The sequence below is a fragment of the Nelusetta ayraudi genome, unplaced genomic scaffold, assembly GCF_046127955.1.
Source record: "Nelusetta ayraudi isolate G7.1 ecotype Tasmania unplaced genomic scaffold, CSIRO-AGI_Nayr_v1 ptg000060l, whole genome shotgun sequence".
Taxonomy (NCBI): Eukaryota; Metazoa; Chordata; class Actinopteri; order Tetraodontiformes; family Monacanthidae; genus Nelusetta; species Nelusetta ayraudi.
Window position 1 is genome coordinate 1,320,001 of NW_027466110.1, and position 22,063 is coordinate 1,342,063.

Here is a 22,063-nt window from a genome sequence, read left to right on the forward strand (position 1 = left end):
ACACATGCAAGCTCGTCTGTCGGTGCAGGAAGACGGGGAGGAGTCGCGTGAATGTGGCTGGAATGTCACACACCATAAAAAACACACTGAGGAATTCTGTGATGTTTCTCGGGGGGGGGGGGGCTTTGAATATTTTTGACACATTTCAAAGTAATTTCTTTGAATGAATGAGATAATTGTTTTCTCTAGATTGTATCTATTCCTCCAACTGTAACGACTCTTATAAAACCAACCTGAACCCGCGTGATCTGCACAAGCAACCCGATCGAGTCGCATAGCTTGTGCTGCCTTGAGGCATGCGAGGCATACTGTTTGTTTGAATGTGCTCTTATTTTGACATTACATTAGGAATGTGCTTTTATTTTGACACTTGCTTAACCTGCCCAGGAAGTTGTCGGTTCAGAGGTAACTTTATGTTCAAGTTTTTTGAAGGAGTTAGCTGAATCTGGGCACCTGGGATTCTGTGTTCATCGCACGCCATCCACACTGTAAATGCCACAGGCGCAATGTCGTAAGTAAATAATTTAATCATTGGAAGCAAAAGGTAATGTTAAAAAGTATTATCTACATAAAAAAAGTCTGATTTTGTTACAGTTTTCACTCTCTCCGTGTAAGATGGTGTTGAAGAGCCACAGTAAACAGCAACAAAAAGCTTGCCACCACTCAAGTCATCATTTGCAAGGAAGAGTTTAGCGAGTTGTAAAGCCTCAGTTCCTCCACTGTAGTGCGGAAAGCATACAGTCGGTGCGGAAGGGGAAGGTGAATTGAGATGGAAGATCAGATGACAGGAGGAAAAAAAGGGAGGAAACGAGACGTGGGGTGGGCAGAGCGAGCGTCCTCCCACACAGCTCATTTGAAAGCTGGCGCGACGCTAGCCGCGACCCCGGGTTCACGGCGGCAGGTTGGCTCCCCCTGCGAAAAGTCACGCTCCTCCAACTGACAGCTCGGAGAGATGACAAGGGGAGCGGACACACTTCCCCGGCTGCATTTTGTTTTGGCCGACGGTCCGCCACCTGCCATCGCCGGCCGAAGGAGTGAGAGGAAAGCAAAACGCTGGGTGTTCTTGGAAGTGGAGGCTTCGGAACACCGCTTCAAACCCCCTCCAGGGGAATTATTCTGCCTTCTGAAATGAACCAGGGGTGAGACATGGTGGCTACTTAAGTAAGCAGGAGAAGAAATTAATGTGTGATTTAATAAGACCGGAGCTGATTACACAGTCAACGGCTAGCGCTGATTACTAAATGTCATTTGCCGCCGCCTTCATATCTTCCTTTGCGTTGACAATCCTGGATGGTGTTGATTTTTAAAAGAAAATTCACATTTTGCTTGTTTTCAAAACATTTTCATCCTCAGCCTTTACAGGCTTGCAGAGTACCATCAGCAGAAACAAGTTTTAGCCGACCACCGCGGTGATGTTGCAAGCAAAAATCTTTGCTCACTTTTTTCGCAATTATTTTGCAAACTCTCTGAATCTGGTGTTAGATGGAAAAAAAAAAAAGAGAAATGGATCAAACACTTTTCCAAATTACACGAGCATCGTGGCCGACGCAGAGGCGCACCAAACACGAATGCAGCAGGCGGACCGGCATGAATGACGTAGGCCCGCACTTCATCTCTCGCTTTGAGGCATCACATGTTATGGAATAATACATTGCATGGCTTATATTCATATTTTCTGGTTATCATACGAAAGGGAGCCAGATCATTAAAAAAAAAAAAAAAAAATCAATATGTCATATATATTCTAGAGATGCTCTCACCGCCAAACTGAATACATTTTAATCATCAACAAAAAACACTCCAATATGTAGCTTTTTTTTTTTTTTTTTTTTAAATTCAATCGAAATTGAAGATCTGGAAATTTGGCACTTTTCGCAAACGTCCTTCCCGAGTCAAAAATGTCAACATCAGTATTTAAAGAGCAATATTTTCGGATGCCTTCTGGGAACGTCGCAAGGTTTTCTTTGTTTTGTGGCGCCGCTGTCAAAATGTCTGGTTTTGGGGGTCGTTAAAAATAAATAAATAAAAAAAAAAAAATGACAGTGTACACGCAGCTCAGGATTAACGATGCACACCGCATGTTCTGGATCTTTTCTTCATGGTGCGTGAAGGGAGGACTGGGAGCGTGCAACTCAAGGCTAGGGACTCCCCGGAGGGGGGAGACAGCGGGGATGGAAGGACTCTTCTGATATTCATCTTATGTGTATCTGTGGTGTGGACGGTCTCGGGGGAAGAGGGTGGGGTGGGGTGAGGAGGGGGGTGGGGGGGTGTGGGGGAGGAATGACAGGAAAGACGACGAGAGCAAATACAAACACAGACGCACGCGCGCGCCGAGGGCGGAAGCGGGAGTTGTGATTCCCACAGTGACGCTGGGAAAGTCGGTAAAAGTCGACGTGTTTGCTTGCATTTGCATTCCTGGCGGCTGCTCACCTGTGATCTCCCGAACGGTGCGGAACACGTTGAGTTTCTCCGGATCCAGAGGTTCAATATTGTGATAGACGTCCCTGCCAGTGAAAAGAGAACAAGTTAAAGACAGAATCGGGCAGAATCCAAAAAAAATAAATATATGTTCATGCTTTTAATCAATGCAGGGGAAAGCTGCTTTATATTCTGGAACAGCTGGAGGGGATGGTTACTTTTTGCCCATCCGATCCGTCTACATACCAATATGTTGGTCTGCACTCCAATGAGAGGAAATTAGTCTCCAAATAATGATGAGTCATTGGTTTTAAAAAAAAAAATTTCAAACAGATTTTTCACTCTGCATAAAAATATCAAAAACATACAGGATCACTTCCTGGCTTTCATCGCATGCTGTCGGCGAAACCCGCTCCCTGCACAGGTTTTTTACGCGCCTCACCCTTTGATCCCGGTGATGAGGAACACCAGGTTGCCGTTGATTTTGGTGCAGTTGACAAACTTGTCGATGTTGTTGGAGTCGACCGTCTGCGCCGCCTGCAGGCTGGCGGTGCCGATGCCGTCGCACGCTGGAACGCAGTCAAAACGGACGTCATCGCAAGCAAACCCCCCCCACCACCACCACCATTTCTTCGCATTAAAGATTGATATACTTTCCCCCCCCCAAAAAAAAAATCGTTAAACTCTGAAGTCTTCAGATGTTTGCTCATGACTCTCTCTCTCTCCAATACGTCTGTGTGAGATTGGCTGTTGACACTAATGGGATTGGAGCTCAGATGCCTGCTGTAATCAGGTTCTGGCAGGAGGTCCAAATCAACTCCCATGCAAATTAAATGGACTTTGGCTCTGTTTTGCCCCTCATATTATTGCTTTTTGGACCATTTCTGCAGGAACGACTGACAAAAAAATATTTGAATTTCACTCAACAAACAGGTGAATAACTCTGAATATCATTTCCGTTGTAACTTGTAATCCTGCATGTTTTGTTTGTTTTGTTTTTTTTTACCTTTGGGGCAGATGTCGGTACAAGGGATGCACATCTTAATGCGGTTGTCCTCCACCTCCATCTTGTTGCTGGGGCACGCTCTCACACAGGAGCTGTGGTCCACCACAAAATTATCTGGGAAAACAAAACATAACAACGATTCCTGAAAAGATTCCTGAGTACGAATAGCGTCTGCAGTCTTTGCCGCACAGGAACACGCAGTGCAGGTCGCGCCGATTGTCAAAAGTCACTTTGGGTAATGGGGCTCTCCTGATTCTCCACACGCGGCAACAAAAGGCACATGATTGAAGTGTTCCGAGTGCCAATTACATGATATCATTCATCAATTAGACCGGCCTCATGCCAAGTTGTGAGGTCACCAAGGACGCCCGAAAACGTTTCGGCCCCTTTTTATATTTTAATTTATATTTTCGGTCTGTAGGAATGTCAAGGCATTTTGTCTGCGGCAGTTAGGGAGGCGTCTGATAGGATGCTACCGCTGAACTCGGCCCGCTAACATCCGTCTCCTGCTCTCTGTCTTCATTAAGTGTCACCAGCTGCTCTTTGCTCTTCCACGCTTTGCTCAGCTCGGCGGCTGCCTACTGCACACGCAACCCTTGATGTCTCAGCCGTTTCATCAATACTAAGGGGAGGAAAAAAACCTCTGTAGCAAGAAGCTCCTCATCGCTATGCTAATTCATATTTTATGCTACTACAAATTAAATCCAGTCGGTTCTAGATCGGTTGCGTCATTTGGAACTCGGAGCTTTTAATCTTGTCGACCAGCACGTTGCAAAGTTGTTGCTTTTTCTCATCCATGCTTAAATAGATAAAAAAAAAAAAAAAAGACCCTCTCCTCTTTTAACGTATTTTACAGGGATTGGCCCAAAGTTCTTGGGTTTGAAGTCGCTGTGAACAAAGAGATGCATAATGCCGACAATACACAGGATACAGAACATTCACTGAATGCGGAACTTATACAGTGAACTTTACCTACACTCAACCAAGACAATTTTAGACGGATTTTAATTTTTCATTAATAATACAACATTAGAGCAAAATATAGTGCAGCATACAAAATAAGCAATGCTTTATTCAGGTGGAAATTCTATTCAACTTTGGCTCAATAGCTTTCCCTTAGCCGCGGCAGCTAAATGCATCACATCCTTCCTCATGGAAAAAAAAAACACATTGACCTGATGTGGCTTATGAGATTCCAAGTGCACGTCTCCGTTACATCATTTCCACTGGTAATAATGACCATCACCATCATGCAGGAAACCTGCAGCTTTTCAGAAACTTTGCAGAGACCGTTTGAAAATCATTCAGCACGTCAACGCTTAACTATTCCTCGTTTGGCCTTTAATCTTATTTCAACCTCGCACAAAGTCAGCTCCCTCCTGAAGAATGAAACCATCATTAGTCACTACCAAACTACACTGATAAGATGCAGACACACACAAAAGAAGTTTTCATGTGACATGTTAGAAGAACCTCACCAATTCTAATCGTGCAGGCAGTCGGACTTACGTGGACATTTTTTCACGCAGAAAGCTCCGTATGTGTACTTGGCCCGTGGATTGTGCTCCAGCTGGAAGGTGGTGGGGTTGTAGACGAAAGGCTGAGGGCACTGAGTCACACAAGCACCACTGTCATTGAAGTTGGTGCACGCCTGCAAGCCGACAAAACAGCGTTGAGTAGGAATAAAAAGAGGAGCCTGACAGACCGTCTGCTGCCACTCACTGGATGAAAGCGTTTGCAGATGATACCACGCAATGTTCGGCTTGTCTGTCAGGAGCAAAGTGTTGTGAGTCTGATTAAAACGTATGTTCTGATACAACTGGGGAAGACTTTGATTTATTTTTGTTGATCTGGTTTTTGGTTTATATGAAAAGAGCAAAAATGTGTTTGATGGAGTCTGCAAGAGGGAGAGTGTTGGTTCTGAAATCTGTCCAAAGCTGGTCGGAGCAGTTCCCTGATATGATGCGTTCAGAATGACAAACACACACAAAAAACAAACATTTGCAAGGGGAACGGAGATAAATAAAAGTGAAAGTCACAAGAAAAGGTGCAAGGACAGATGGGTTGTAGGAATTCCACAACCTTGCTTAACTGTCACATAGTGATATTTGAGCTGCAAGTGGCAAATTAACTGAAAGATAGCTATGACAAAACGGGAAAAAAAAAGTTTCAATGTTTCTGTGTGTGTGTGTGTGTGTGTGTGTGTGTGTGTGTGTGTGTGTGTGAGAGAGAGAGAGAGCGCTGGCTTACAAAGCAGTCCGTGTCCTTTGGTCCGTAGCAGCCACCGGCACACTCCCGATGACAGCAGTCGCTAACAAAGGGGCCGAAGCAGCGGCCGTCGCACTGCTCAGCGCACACCGTCTTGGTTACTGTGAGTGAAAACAGGGGGCAGAAGCAGAAAACAAAATGTTGTGTCACAAGATTGGGTTTGTGTCGCTGTACAGAAAAAAGATCCTCGAACAAGCAGCGAGAGAAGCGACGTGTTCAGCTGCAGCTGTGAGAAATTCCCAAACTGTTCAATTAGTGGAAAAATGACCTCAATAATAATAATAATAATAATAATAATAATAAATCACTTTTTATCTCAAAGTATTAAGCTAACATGGAATTTGCATTTTGAAGATCGCATCCATGCAGCCATGCAGCTGAGCTCCTGTGTCTCTTGTCGGACTGTTTCTGGTAATCACGTGATATTGCACGAGTGCGCATAACGCAACGCAGAGAGACGACAGGCTTTCAGTTTACGTTGCTGCCAATGTTCCTCCGGCGGCTGGATTTGACCGAGACACACTGCGATCGCAATCACAAATGAAAGTGCGCCGCCTCGAACTTGACGCCCAGCGTCCCTTCGGCTGTTTGCCTCGCACGTCTCGTCCCAGTCAGTCCGGGTGCCGATGTGCGCAATTGCCTCCCGACAGCCGCGACGTGCGACAAGGACCGAGGAGGATGCAGACGGCTGGTGAAAGACGTGTCAACACTGGGATGTGCATGAAAGAGCAGGAGGGGGAAAACCTTAAATTGAGCAGCGTTGACAGAAAGAAGAAAAAAAACGGGAAGATGGTGGTGGTGTGGTGTGGTGTGGTGTGGTGTGGTGTGGTGTGTGTGTGTGTGGGGGGGGGAGGGTGTGGGGGGCACGTGCCTCATAGAGTTTCGACATGTAGGCATGGTCGTGTTGGGGAAACAAAGGCCCAGTGATGGATTAACTGTGGAACAAAAGGAAAACGGCTCCACTTGTCCTGTGGAGGCTTTAAACCCGTCACGGTATCTCCAGATAATGGTCATGGTGGTGAGATCATCTGCTGAGGCCAGTGGAGACCCTCTGAAGCAACTGATCTGACTCGCCTCCCGTTCAGGCTCCCGTGGAAGCCACTTCCCGGTCTGAAATAATATCCTGCCACCTCACCGAACAAACAGTGGACGTAATAACACAATAAGTCAACTGTATGCTCAACAACAGCGCTGGTGACTCAAACGCAAGTGAATTATTAATGCGCCACAACGCCTTTATAAAGCCACAGAGATTTCAGAAGTCGAAGGCTAGGACATTTCTGCCATGTGATGGCGCTGCTGAGGACCGTTTAAGCACTCCCCTCCTCCATTGCTTCTGCAGGTGGACCGAAGGGCAGAGCGTGATCACCACTTGGATGCTAGAAGAATACTGGATTGTGTAAGCAGGGCGCGGTTGAAGCCACGTGGACGGCAAGAAGGTGCAGCTCTGCACTTCGGATCAAGTCAAGTACCGCAAAAAAATAGCATTTTAAAGCAGTAAAAACATAATTTTTTATCCTCCTTCCTGGTAAATGTGCTTTGGACTCCAGCAACTGCAGCAGATGTGAAGCCTAACTGAACAAAAAAAAAAAACACCCAGAACAATACAAGACAAACAAAATATGAGCCAATCGGTCTGCCACAGACGTCTGGATGGCTTTGCACTGTTTGTTTTTTTCTGCCTGAACCCACAACAAGGAAACCAAGTCTGGCCACGAGCCCCCGCCACTGTGCTTTGGCTTGTGCATCAGTCGTGAGGTGACGTGCAAACTGGACCGGGCTGTGCGATGTGATGTTTTGGATATTTGACTGTCAAGCTAAAGAGCGGCGAGCCTCTAACGACAGAGTTGCAGCCTCGCTGCCGCGGACCCGCTGGCGGGGCCCCACTTCTGGTCTTGCGTTGTGTTTGTGCTGCGATCGTGTTACTCCATCTGTTGCACCACTTTGCCACTTTTTTAAATAAGGTTACATCATTATTCCCCAAAGGAATCAGTAATTTCCTCATCTTGTCAGGCTGCGCTGCCGTCACAGCGCGAACAAATTCCATCCTTCACACGTGCGCGCACACAGGCACACACACACACACACACACACACACACACACACACACAGGCACACACAAACACGTTTTGATCTCTTTCATTGCAAAAAAAATAAATAAAAAAAAAGTAGTGGCGCGGGTTCCTGTCGTGTCTTTTTCTTTTAATATTCACGCTCATTTGTTAAGGGGTGCGACTTCTTAATGATTTTTATTTTCTCAATTACAAATAGATTTGCCTCCGTAGACGAACGTGAAATCGGGCGTCACGGGCCTCAGCGCTTGTGCACTCGATCCAGCTGCTGGCGTGTTTGAATGTACGTGCACGGGTTGTCTTTTCCATTTTGCCCTGCAGTGACGAAACACCATCACGGCGATAGAAAACCAAACCGTGGCAAACAAAACAACAACAACAAAAAAAAAAAGATCACAGATGGCGAAGGCTAACCCAGACCAGCGCACGACACCCGACACGCCATCAGTGGCGTTGCATTAGCGGCGCGCGGTCTAAATGAAACAGCCTTCTGCGCTCACGAGACACTCTGTCAAACAAACGACCTTGCCAGGAGATGTGAAACAACGTGCTTGATGAATTTGCGTTGCACTTGCACTTTAAGGGTTGCGGGGTGGAAAAAAAAAAAAAAGAAGAAGTGAAAAACAGAGCGGTAATGACAAATACAAAAGAAATCTATCTCATAAAATATGCCCGCAAGCTTCGGTTTGAACAGGCCGCGGACAGCGGCATCAGTCACGGGAAGCGCCGCCTCTCGCTTCCCATTAACTTGCGCCAAAAACACGTTTTCTCACGTCGCGAGCGTGGACGGGGAAACTGCTCTCTCTCCTCTCGTGCAGAGAAAAGAGTTTTTGAACTTCTCATGTTTCACAATTTACCCGTTTAATCTCCCTTGTTTGATTTATCTGACAACTCCTATTCTGCAGGAGTCCCTCGTTCTGGGAACTTTAGTTAACTACTCGTTTTTGTTTAAACATGAATTGAGGATGGGAGGCTTCACTCGCAGCTATCAACCCTCGCCAGCCAGCAGGAGGCTCAATGTCTGCAGCATGTTTTAACTCCTGCACAGCTGTTTCAAATCATATTCTAAGCAGCACTCCTCACTTTATTCGCTACCTGATAGATGCAAAGGCGTGAACTGCCTGCTGATCTACATCCTTTTGAAGATCACTTTGTCCATTCGAACCTTCGGCAGATCATCCCAGACTCCAAGCGTTGGCCCAGCGAGTATCTTCAATCGAGCCAATTGCCTTTCGCAAATTTTTTTTTTTTTTTAATGCCGCCGTAAACTTTACATATCTGCAGCTTTAGGTACAAAAACAAGCCGAGGGTTTTTCGCGGCAGCTGCGTCCTGTTTAGGGGACAATTATCAGCAGCGTGCAGGGTCGGCTCATGGCGCGTGACTTAATTTGACTGTGCAAACAAGCGCTACTGCATCCTCGCCGACATCCTGAACCGAGAGGAAAACTCTAATTAATTTAGGAGGCTGCTAGTGTTGAAAGGTGTTTGATAAAGTTTTCATGCATTCAGTGGCCTGGTTTGACACGGCAGAGTGGTCGAGGCCTCCTCTCTTCCTCTGGTGACCACGCCCACAACGCTCTGGTCGCCCTCGGTTCGTGTCTTGCTGCGTGAAGAAGCCTGTAAGTGCCAGTGTGTGTGGCAGCTGTCCAGGCACCATGTTGATGACCCCTGAATTAGGGTATTGCCTAATACCAAGACAAACTAAAAGTCATCAGTTAAAAGTTCATATAGCGACAGATGCTTTGATTCCTGCTCTTAATTTGCCCGCAAAGACTCTTTTGTTTGTGCCTTGAATTACTGAATCTTGCAAAGCTGCAGTTTATTGCTGATGGAAAGAAAGAAAGAAAAACTCCCAGAAATGTCAGCACAAGAGTCTTTTCAAGCAATTGATTCTCAGGATGTTTTTTATCCTGCTTGTTCGGTAATTCTCAGCAGGAAATGAAGGGCTTTAGGGGCGTCGCTGCAGAAGAAGAAGGATCCATGACAGATGGTAGGACGGAGGGAAAAAGGAGGGAGGAGGAGGGCAGACAGGGCCGAGGCTTATCGGTAGCCTGTAGCCTGCGACGTGTTGTTAACAGGTCTTGGTCAAACAGTTCATCCCTCATTATCTTAATGAGATCAGGGCCGCGGGACAAATACGGCGAGACACGCCTGGGGTCCCGGAGGCGGAGATGAAGTACGTCTCCGCGCCGTGGTGATGGAAGGCGGGGGATGAAAACTGATTGCCAGCGTGCGCAAAAAGTGAGCAACTGGGGTAAAATCAGAGCCAAGAGAAAAAAATAATGTGTCGGCGAACTTTTTGAATGTAGCGCGTGCGCGGAAGGTCAAGTGATTTCTGTTTTCAACAGATTTCTGTTAGATTGATGACCTTCAGGGCAAGGCCTGAGAAATGCTTTCATATTACATGCTTAAAAAATAAATTAAAAAAAGGGACCATGCAGGCTCTGAAACTGCCAGCTTTAGGTCGGCAGCATATGTTCTTCCAAAACCTGTGACTTTCAGCATTAATCGGGGCTTCACAGATGCAGCAGTTCTCCATGCCAAGGGCGCAAACATCCCCCTATGGCACCGCAGACGCTGCCCTTCAAACTCTGCCCTGCTAACAATCTGGATGGTCTGGGTTTTTTCCCTCTCTCTCTTTCTCTCTCTCTCCTTCCTCTCTTCAGCCTCAAGGTCGTTCCGATTGAGCAAGACGGGTCGCATCGAGTGCTCATCGAACCAAGGGCGAGGCGGAGTTTCAGAGGTCAACACTGTAGCCTCCAATGGGGAGAAGGTCCCCCAGTTCCGTTACAGTTGTATGGACTGAAATCTGAGGAAGCCATTGTCATCCACACACTGGGTCCCTGGACGACAGGCCAACTCGTTCAGAGCCTATACAGCGTTTCAACGAAACCTTCAAATGTGCATTGAGAAGAATAAAGCATTTGAAAGCATAAGTAAATAGCTCACTTAACACTTTTTATCATTAATTCTAAAGAGGCGTCTATGCAGTTGAGTTCCGAAGACCTCATCCTCATCCACAAGGTTCAACCATCCTCGTTCTTTGCATTCACTGGACCTGCGGCCCTCGTGTCTGATCAGTTCAGTTCAAGTGTGCGTCTACATCGTAACATCGTGTCCGCTGCCATGTTTCCCCAAAGCTGCCGGGAGAGGCGGAGTGTGCCGGATAGACGGGGGAACCTGAGAAGCTTGAATCCTGAATGGGAGCGGAGCTGGTCCACCGGCCGACGGACTCGGCAGGGCGTCGTTCCCACACGCTCCTCTAGCTGCCAGGTCCCAGTGGGAGGAGCTTTTTCCTGGACGCGTGTCGCTGTGCACTGATCTGCGTATTGTTCGGTGGATGCAGATTTAGGGATGAGCATAAGACACAACAGACGCTGCGTGCAATCGCGCGTTCGAGCGACCGTCGGCGAGGAGTTTCAGATCTCGACGTACGACATCCTTCTCCCGCGCATTACATCTGCTGCCACAATTCGATTTGCATCCGTACAATCAGATTGGCATACTTACGCCTTTGACACTGGTCCTCCTTCGGTCCCCAGCAACGGCCGTTACAGGAACGGTGGCACTTCAGACCTGCGCACAAGTTCACAAGGGAGCAAATGGTTGGCATTTGGAACAACGGAGTTACCTTGTGTACCGTCTGGGACAAAATAATCTGAGGCGCCGTTCATGAGACACTGGACTTGGAGGCTGCAAGCATTTTTTTTAAGCGCATCTTATTATTTTTCGCAATTACAATCGGACTCGTAAGGCAAAATGTTAACAACAAAAAAACAAACAATCCTGCAGGATTAAATTATCCATCAGTGGAGGTTTAGCAACATTTCCCCCTGTTTTTATGATTGCAACATTCTTTTAAAATGTGAGGGTAAAAATTCAAGCCTGTTGTTTTTTTTAATCAGGGCATCGCTGTTGTTGAGCGAGAAATATGCAACAAGCCAGCCTGACACCTCAGTAACCTTGGCACACTGTGTTTTTCTGCAAATAAAGCAGGTCTTCATATCGCTGTGCTCTTGCGGAGGCCGGTATCGAGTCGCCGCCCATCAGGGTTGAGATAAGCAGCAGCAGAAAAGCAACGCAGTACCCTCAACGTTTCAGTCGCTGGCTCTTTTTTTTTTTTTTTTTTTTTCTTGCCTTTTTTCTGGAGGACTTAATTGACTGTCTGCTAATTGAGTGCGGGGGAAGTGAGCCTGGATAAGTGCAGAAGAGCTGTCCTCCGTCCATCAGCGCTTCTCCAGATGAGAGCTATTAGCATCGAGGCCGACTCGCTTCCGTCTCTCCTTCTCTCTGCCACACATTTCATCTTTTTCACCCGGCCTCTGCTGATTGGACGACTCGTCAGCACTCTGCGCTTCACTTTCGCTCGTCTTGCATCTTTTTTGGTTGTTTTTTTGCCTGTTGCCCTCAACTTCCGACAAGCTTGAATTTCTGAAAAAAAAAAAAAAGCTGTGGAAATGAAACAATCCCACGATCGTCGGGCCAGACACAAGCGCTCGCCTGACGAAGCGCGCAAAACCCGTGCTGGGCTCGAATATAGTTCCGCTCTCCTCCGAGCCGCCTGCACTCAGAAGTCAAGCCAAAGAGTTTTCATTTATTGTCCAAGGTCCCTCTCCATCCTGACTTATAAATTTCCGGCAGCCTGGAATAAACCTGTCCCAACCCCCTCTCCCTGCTCCATAATCTTTTACAGCTTGCTTAAAACAAGACCCTGAAGGTGAAAAAAAAAAAAAAAAAAGGTCGGGAATGCCGACCGGTGTGGTGCGCAAGATAAGTGAAACAACAGGCTCCGGCTTTGTTCCGTTCGAGAAAACAGAGCAAGAAACAGCAGAAGTGTCAGAAGTGAGTAGCAGGTAATAACAACGCGAGGCTTCTCTCCACCCCAGAAGAATGAAATGGAGATTATGTTCTCAGCTGTGGATTATAGGTTTGGAGATCTTTGATCTACCGGCGGAGAAGAGGACCAGGGGTCGATCCGGGGCTAACAGGGCTGCAGAAGAGAGGGAGATTGAGCGGAATATCAATGCACGCCGCTGCTAATGTGCACTCGAAGCCTTTGAGGAAGCAGTGTGAGCTCGCACACAGACGCTCTTTTTGTTTAGCTCTGCTGCGCCAGAGCAGTTCATTATGTCATTGCGTGTTGGCGGGCAACAGGGATGAGGCGGCTTAAAGACGGAGAAGAGGGGGAAAAAAAAGAACAGATTTAAATGACGGCTCGGGTGTAAATTAATATCAAGGCGACATGTGTTTGCCTAAAAAGTTAAGTCGATGAATTAGCAACAAAAAAAAAAGTGTCAGTATGCGACTTAATGCTTCTTTATACCAGATTTAATGATCATCCTTCCATTCCTGTGGCATGTTTAATGTGTTTACTTTATCCCATGAAATCCCCCATACAACCCAAAAATAATTGATTTAGGGTGTCATCCACAGGAGCAAGTGAGCACTGGCACTGTCGGACTGAAGCGGTGGCTGGACTGACAGAATAAGGTCAAGGGGGCGAATGAGCACGTGCGGCAGAACCCTGCTGTCACAACAGTCAAGTCAAACTCTGCTGGGTCCATCAACGATTCAGCCTCAGATTTTTTCTTTTTTTAAAAAGGAAATAGAAATGAGATTCTCTCAGATTAGCATTTTCAATTAACGTCAATCAGTGATGATGTGAAGATCAGTGAAGATTAATTTATCTTGGTCGTGCGTCCGAGGATGATGGGATTCCCTTAACCCATGTTTTCTAAGAGTAATATACATCTCCAGCCCGTTGGTTGACTTAAGACCCAAGTTAGTGACGACACCCCAAGCCTGGCGATAAATCCAATACGAGATCTCCTCATGTCCACCTTGCTTTTAACCCCAAAAAGGCTTTTGGAAGGATGCGTGAGGACTGCACTTACAGGAGCCGCTGCTGTTGGTGGGCACCACCACGGCGTGGACCCCCTGGTTCTTGACAATGTCCTGCCAGTGGATGGTGTCAGCGTGACACAGGAACTTGTTCTGGTCGACGTACACGCCTCCGCTCAGGATCTCTGCGGAGAGAGAGAGAAAGATCGGAGGGTGTTCTTATTTCATCTGTGGAATCGGTGGAAGCGCCGCGCAACGACATGACTGCCGTGGAGAACACCTGGACAGAGACACGGCATCATCGCCTGTGATTGCAACCTCTGATCTTTTTCCCGCCGTGTTGTTGTTCTGGCTCCCAAATCCCTTCTCTCCTGCGCGGTGAGCTGCCCAAATCAATTATGCCTTATTCCAGTCACAACGCTAAATCCCACACGTTTAAAGCCTCCCTGATAAGGCACAGCAGCTGTTACGAAGCTGTAATTTCATACCTCATCAAGGTAGTGTTGGGGGGGTTAAAAAAAAAAAAAAATCCTCATTGTTAGAATGTGGATATTCTCCAGCCCACCGATTCTCAGTGGATTGAGTACCTTTTGCCGCACAAGTGATATGTACGCGCAGGCTAGCTCGCAAACAATGTTAAATGATTGGATTCAGAGGGTGACGCTTAATTCCACATCCCGGGTGAAGAATGATGGGAGCAAACCACAGATGGATGTGTGAAAAGAAAGACAGACAAAGTGAAGCCAAGTAGCAGATTTGCATTATTTACACCGCGCCGCGCGTTACTCTGTTTCCCGACAAACAGATTACTGTCACCGGGCCGCAACCGATGAGACACATAATCGTACGCTGGGCACCCTGCCTGCGGCTAAACGCAATATTGTCCGATTAAAAGATACTCCTTGGATAAAGGGGTGGTGGTGTTATTACCTGCAAGAGGCCCGGCTCGCCAATCTCAGCCCCCCTCCCCCGCCCCCCCACCTCCATCTTCCCTACATTACACAGGGAGTTAGGGAGAGAATTTAATCCTGCCTCTCACCGCGGGAGGGATATCGTTCGGAAAGAAAAAAAAAAAGGGAGCAGGCCGCGTCTTAAATTCAAATTGTTTGCACAATAGGACGTGGCTGGCAAAACAAGCCAACGGGCAAATCGGGAGACAAAGCCAAGCGGTTGGTTTCGTGGCACACCGGGTAGACGTCTTAACCCCCGGGGTTAGTGAGATACAGGCACAGCCGCCGTCTGCGTTTACTTTCACACTGGCAGGCTTGATTGTTTTGTTTTTTTTGGAAGTAAAAATCTAAGAAGAGGGATGTAAAAACAAAAAAACAAACAAAAAGTCTGTGCTGCAGACGCTTGATGGTAAAATGTTTCTCAGATCATTTTGTCAAAATACGCAATAGTGTCAGTCAGGCCTTAGTTTGACAAACACACTAAATACTTTCTAGTATACGTGATGACTTTGTACTGAAAATATTCGGACAGTAAATCAACTAATGCAGTTTCAATAGATTTCAAATGGTTTTCTGCAGGTTAAAAGGTAAATACAGTATTAAACATACAACAAAAAAGCCATAATTCTGCTTTTTCATGAGAACAGTAAACAATAGAAGAGTTCAAGTGTTTTAATAAAACTAATTTAAACCAATTGACTGCCAAAAGTCTTGAAGCTTAAAGCCCTCCCCCCAAAAAAACGATGTTGGCACTTTGTGGGAACCGAAGTACAGAGTTCAACAAACACATTCGACACTTGGAACCAAGTCAAACCCCTTAAGTCGAGTGAACGCCAAGTCTGAAACTCAATTTGGCAGAGTGGAGACTTAGATTTTTAGACATTTTATTCAAAAGCCAATGCTTTTCAAAATTCAGGTAACTGTAGCTACAGGACTACGACTTCCAGGTTAATGTGTTGCGACATCTTTCCTACCTTGTCGTCCCCCAGATGAATGTCGTTTGGAAACAGATTTTACTGGGAGCGTAAACACAAGGCATCAACTTCATGAGGTCCAACTTACAACAGCCCAGAATAATTCCCAGGACTGCAGAAAGGTATTCAGCTCAACCCCAGGCTGAGCGGGAGCAGCATTCGCACTCCCCAACGCACCAGATAAAACACTCTCAGTGCAATACTGTCACAACACAACAGCTCGCAGCCTCGCCTTTCTCGCACTTCTTGCACCCATAATGCAATGAGATGGCGACTGCACTCACGAGACTCTAGGTTCTGGCCTAATGTGGAAAAAGAATTGCACAACGATCTCATTAGAGGGTGACAAAGTGGTTGGAGGGTTTTCCTTATGCCTCTGTCACGAGGACATGAATTATAATTAAGAAAACATATTAACCAATACCTCAAATTACACGGCAAACACACAGAGGCCATTTCACCTATTACAAATAAATGCTATCCTCGCACATTTGGCGCAAGTGTAGCTTGTGACCAGGGGCAGATCAGCAGTTAAATCCTGTTGATTGGGTAGTGGATTGAGGAAAATGTCTTAATGAGTTTCTTCATGAAGGTAGCCCTCTGGATTTGAAATGAGCCTCTCCATTACGGATCATTTTTCCTCCCCGGGAGAAACGGGGGCAGAACGATTGTGAGAAAGTCACACTTTTCAAGATCTTCCCGCATCACTGTTGGAGGGAAAAACGATATGGAACTCAGGGATGCGTAAAAAATGTATGCAGGCAATTATGTTGATGGTAAGTGCTTGTTGTTTTTTTTCTCCTTCCTTTATTGCTGCGAGGGGATGAGTTTGATTAAGACTGGGAGGCAAATTGCAAACAAATGATTAGGAGAGGGGGGGAAAACATATTAGTGAGAAAGAGAATTAATACGTGTTGTGTGGATTGTTTAATGAAGAAATATGTGGAGCAACAGCGGCACTACAAGTGTTTGAGGACCGCATTAGCAAATGTGTCCATCAGTGTTTATTCTACTGGGTAATGGGGGAGATCTGTCAGTGAAACTACAAGTTTGTAAGTGATATGCCACAAAAAGCGCATCCCGTCAATACTAAATGGGTGAGGAAAGGTAGATACAAACAGATGTAGTATATTAGCATAATGGATGAAGAGGAAGAGACTGAGAAAGACGCAGCTAGGCAGTGGTCAGATAAGGTATTCAATCCGAAAGAGAGCAGAGTTTCTCTCCTCCCCCCCTCGCAGTGGGGCCGGGGAAACCAAACTCGGGTCGGCGCTGTGGACCGTCTTCAGCTTGGTTTGAGCTCAGTGTTTGTATCCAGTAACTCAGCGGAAAAGAGGGGAGAACGTCTGTGGCAGGACGAGGACGCGTTCCAGGTCAGAGAGGTTAAGTGCATGGGCGCAGAACAGCCGGGTAGCAGGTAGAGTTGCCACCCGTCCCGTTTTTCCCAGAATTGTTCTCTTTTTTCACCACCTGTCCCGGGAAAAATAAAATCGCTCCCGGGACACAATTTGTCCCGTTTTTTTTAGGTAAAATGACAAAACCTCCTTTGATTTCCGTCTGTGGTCTAGATAGGGTTGCCAACCCTCCCGTAAAATACGCCATTGTCCCGTATTTGGCAATTAAAAAACCTGTCCCGTAATGAAGTGATACGGGACGCACTTCACTTTGTCCCGTATATTTCGGGGACGTCCCCCCGTCATCGACAGACTTGAGAGACCCCCAACCCCAACGAGATGTCCCGCATTTGAAACTCTAGGAGGTGGCAACCCTAGTAGCTGGCGGGAGGCTCACATTGTTACTAGGCTGCCATCGATGCACAGAGAAGTGAAAATAAGAGAAGAGCACTCTCTCACACACACACACACACACACACACACACACACACACACACACACACACACACACACACACACACACACACACACACACTCACTCACTCCCAAACGCTTGCATAAGGGTTCAGTTGTTTTCCCTCTGATTGCGCAAAGAGCTTTTAGATGCCTCTGGATGCGATTTAGCGCTCTACAAATAAAAGTTGAGTTGAGTAGACCTGAAGGAAGCCTTGGAAGCAAGAGGTTAGCAGTTTGCTAATTGTTAGCTGTGCTTGAAGAGGAGAGAAAGAAAGAAAGAAAGAAAGAAAGAAAGAAAGAAAGAAAGAAAGAAAGAAAAATTGTGCTGAACTCCTAAAATGTAAAAGATCATTCACAAAGCCGAGGCTGTGGCAAAGGACATCTCCTGAGTGTTCCTGCACCGCGCTGCGTCAATCACTGTGCCCTGAGTGGCTCGGCTGCCGACAGGAGGTGTCAGGACAGCAAATCTCTGCCTTTGCTCTACAAATAGGTGATCTCCCCTCCCATCCATCATCCTCTGAGACTGCCGCCGCCGCCGAGACTGCACAGGTTCATGCTTGCCCCACATGTTGTTGCCACTGTTGCCATGGAAATGCTCTATGATCCAATGATTTATGTTGTGTATCTATCCGTGTATCTCCATGTCAGCATGAGTGCATTTTTACAATTTTGCATTTAACGAGGGAAAACGAAAAATATTCATGTGTAGATGCACACGCCAACTTGCGTACATGCACTGGCAATGTATTAACATGATCAGGATAAACAAGGAATTTATTGTCATGTGATGGGTTTGTTCACAACCGTTTGTCCTAAACGCATGAGCACTGGGTTGTGCTTGTGTATGGTGCTCCACAAGGCTGGGTGCTTGGACCCAAAGAAGAACAATTGACTAAACTTTGAGAATCAAGAGGGACAACTATTGACAAATTTCTGAAAAGGCAAGTTGATGTAAAAATGAACTTATTGCAGAAGAAAAATGGCAGCTGCTTTATTTTTCTCTCTGTCATTTATCAAAGACAAAAGTTCAGTTCAAAGGGTAGGCTTTTTATACTCATGTTTGTAGAAATGTCAACAGACAGCCTATTTTATGGTCCTCCTGTTTTCTCAATGGCTCGTAACACCTCTTAACACCGAATCACTTGCTGCATAAATAGATTATTCTGCTTTTTGAGCAACACAGCGAAACAACTGTGCAGTTTAAGATTAAATCAATGTTTAATTTGTAGCGCTTGTAAAATGGATTTCTGCCCATATTAATATTGAATATTATAGTGAGTCAAAATCAGTATCATTTTATCCGTTGAATTCATTTGCACAAGCTCTTTAGTGGGAAACGCATTACCACATGCATCGCAGACTTCACATTTCCTCTCAGGCCAATGAAGCACCTCCCAGAGGAACGGAATGCAATTTTAACACTGTTAACACAGTCTCCATCCAAAGTGGTGGTACTCATTCAAATGAAATTGCACTTTTATGTATTTAACTATTGACCTGTAAAGAACAACTGCATTAATTTGTCTACACGAAAGAGCTGCCTGGATGAGAGGTTCACCAGAGAGACGGCAGCGCTGGGACTTGACTGCTGTCCCTGAACACACCACGGTCAAGAGCAGCAGCGTGGGCAGCGCACCGCCTGTGTGTGTGTGTGTGTGTGTTTTTGCGCACGTATGTGTGTGTGTGTGTTTCATATTGTTCAGCGGGTTGAAAAAGAACTGAAATCTAAACATGCATGAACTTAAGGGGGACATCTTCTGTAAACAATGGCAGCGAGCACGAGCCAAGCTGGGGGAGAGGGGGTTGAAAACAGTGTTGCACATGTTTTCTTCATTACTGCTGCCCGTGTCCTGCCCTATAGTAGCTTCCACATACATTACATAGGAGGGAAAATATAGACATGGAGGAACTTTATATGTATATATATATATGTATATATATATATGTATGTATATATACAACCTCAACATCACATAATATGAAGTTACTTTTTTTTTTAAAGTTTACCTGCAAAAATCAGCAAAAGCAAATTCTTATGAGTGATGCTCAGATGTTTAAGTTGATTAATCATAATACTCATCATTACATTATATTCAATGATAAATACGGGAAAAAATATGCAACTACTACTATGGTACACAGATAGCTAGCTAGCTACATAGATAGATAGATAGATAGATAGATAGATAGCTAGATAGCTAGATAGACAGATAGGCTGCCTGCTCCTCCAGTCACCAGACTGGACTGGTGACTCCGTAGGATTATCATACTCTTTCATTTTCTATTGTTGCTGTTTCTTTGTTTTTGCCTAATCGTGGGTGACAAACATACTTTTGTCTGCCCTGGTGATCCAAACCCTTGTCAAAATAAAATAAAATAAAAAAAATCAGAAACTTTAAGTCGATTCTTTTGTGTGTGTGTCACTATTCAATCTGGGATGATACATGGATCTAATCTTGGAGATTTTTTACCCTTTGTGTCACTCTGAGGGAGAAATGTTGTTCTTTGCCGAGGCTCAATTGATGGCGTGGGGGCGTCGGCCCCGAACCCCCTCCGTCGCTCCCGCCCCTCCCTCCCCCGGCGTACGCCGCTCCTCCGCCGAGATAATTGCATTTGCAGGCTGCTGATTAAATTTGGCCCATCCCTCACGCAATTGTTTCCTATGAGTCTTTATGAAAAATGGCTGAGATTTTGGGATTATGGAATTATATCCGAACAAGGCAAAGCATCTGCTTAAATACAAGAGCTGGAGGAGAAAAGGAAGGGGGGAAAATTGAAAAAATGACAGAATGCTGATGGGTGGTGGGGAGCATGCTTATTTTCAACTGAAGTCCTAGTAATCGCAGCTTAATTAATTGAGAGGAGGAGGAGGATAATGAAAATCATAGCACAATACCTTGAGATAAGGCAAATTTATAGACAAGCGAGAAACAAAACTGAGAAAATAAATAAATTAGGGTGGACAAAAAATAGTAGGATGAGATTATCAGGGTCAAAACAAGTGAGTGATTAAAACAGTAAAAGGACCTTCAGTTACCGCTGCCGCCGCCGCCGCCGCCGCCGCTGCTGCTGAGGGCCACTTAGCTTATCAAGGCTGATGTGTGATCAGCCTACCAGCGGAATTAAAATGAGCTGCACTCTCTGGCACAGGGCAAAACAAAAAGAAGGAAAAAGAAGGAGAAGGAAAAAAAAGCAAATGAAAGAAAGAGGCAGACGGACAGAGAGGGGAGAGGCTGAGAGAAGGGAAGGAGGAGGTCTCCGTCTTCATGCATACCAAGCGTGTTGGTCCGAGCACGGAGGGAGCCAAGCCTCCGTCACTGCCATTTGCTAAGGCAACAGCACGTCACCCAGGCCCGATTTTCCCAGGCCATGCGAGACACATTTAGTTCCACGCGGCAGCCACTGGCTCCTGCTCTGTAAATACGTCTGTGTGCTTTAGAGGCCCGGCGAGGGCCATTTAGCAGCGTGTGATGGCGAGAGAGCATATTGCAAACACTCCTCATGGTGATGATTTCCTCCGCGGCCCCGCTTGATCCTGCATCTCGCACCTTGATCTCAGCACCAGACAGACCTGCGCATACTGTATTAGGTGGCTGTAAACAGAGTGCTAAATATGCTGCTTTCAAAGAGCTTTTTTGTACAATTAGAGCCCTTCAATTGAATGGCCCTTTGAACCAAAGCCAGCAAAAATAGTTAGGACAAATCATTTGTTTTGATCCGTTATCATGCCTGAGTGAAATTAAACTGCTCATTATTTTTTATCAGATCTGCTTTAAATGATTAAAGAGCCATAATTGTTAAAAGCACCATTAAATACTGTCTCTAACTGTCTTGCACACACCAACACCCAAACATCATAGGAGAATCATTATATTTAAAAAAAAAAAAAAAAAGAAAAGTAGTTTTAAATTTCAATTTCAATTAGATTTTCAGGTTTTACTTAAACTGCTAAATCTGTTTGATAAGCTTCAGAGTCAATACCAAAAGCAGGATTTGCTTTCATAATTTTGATATAGGTATATACGTATAATGCAGAACAGCTTGACTGAAATCTCAGCATGCAACTCAGGGGCGAATGCTTGACGAGACTAAAGCATTTGGTTGAATGTCCCAGATCTGATGCACAGTGAATGTTGTGGGGGATTTAAATGAGGCTCCCAACGAGGAAGCTCTGATGTTTGCTGAATATTTTCTGTCACTTCAGGTGAGGACAGTCTGGAATTTAAATGAAGAACCATAGCAGCTTGACATAATAATAAATGTATTATGAACCAACAATGTATATTCTATTTGTTAAATTTCTGCGCTTCACCACGTCTGCTGTCACTGATTGCCACTGGAAAGTCTCTGTAAATAAACCCACCGGCCACTTTCTGAGATAAAATGTTCAATTGCTCGTTAACACAGTCACCTAATCAGCCAATCACACGGCAGCAACCCAATACATCCAGACATGTAGGCAGGTAGTGGTGAAGTCGACTCGCTGAAGTTCAAAGCCGGCGTCAGAATGGGGACGTGGCTTTGAAGGTGGTGAACATGGTTGTTGGCGCTGGACAGGCTGCAGGTGTGTGTGTGTGTGTGTGTGTGCAGTGTGTGTGTGTGTGTGTGTGTGTGTGTGTGTGTGTGTGTGTGTGTGTGTGTGTGTGTGTGTGCAGTGTTTAACATCCCGATAATCTACTGGGAT

At 45.7% G+C, this 22,063-nt stretch overlaps 1 protein-coding gene across 2 annotated transcripts in view; it reads right to left on the reverse strand.

The window, feature by feature from the left end:
• erbb4b (erb-b2 receptor tyrosine kinase 4b) overlaps positions 1-22,063 on the reverse strand; it is a 226,887-nt gene that overhangs the window by 60,585 nt on the left and 144,239 nt on the right. For both annotated transcript variants that reach the window (XM_076039762.1, XM_076039761.1), the window contains exons 4-10: positions 13,659-13,790; positions 11,275-11,340; positions 5,675-5,793; positions 4,934-5,075; positions 3,425-3,538; positions 2,861-2,987; positions 2,431-2,504 (exon numbers count right to left, since the gene is read on the reverse strand). In XM_076039762.1, the coding sequence (XP_075895877.1) occupies positions 2,431-2,504; positions 2,861-2,987; positions 3,425-3,538; positions 4,934-5,075; positions 5,675-5,793; positions 11,275-11,340; positions 13,659-13,790 (774 nt within the window). The remainder of the gene's footprint in view (positions 1-2,430; positions 2,505-2,860; positions 2,988-3,424; positions 3,539-4,933; positions 5,076-5,674; positions 5,794-11,274; positions 11,341-13,658; positions 13,791-22,063) is intronic.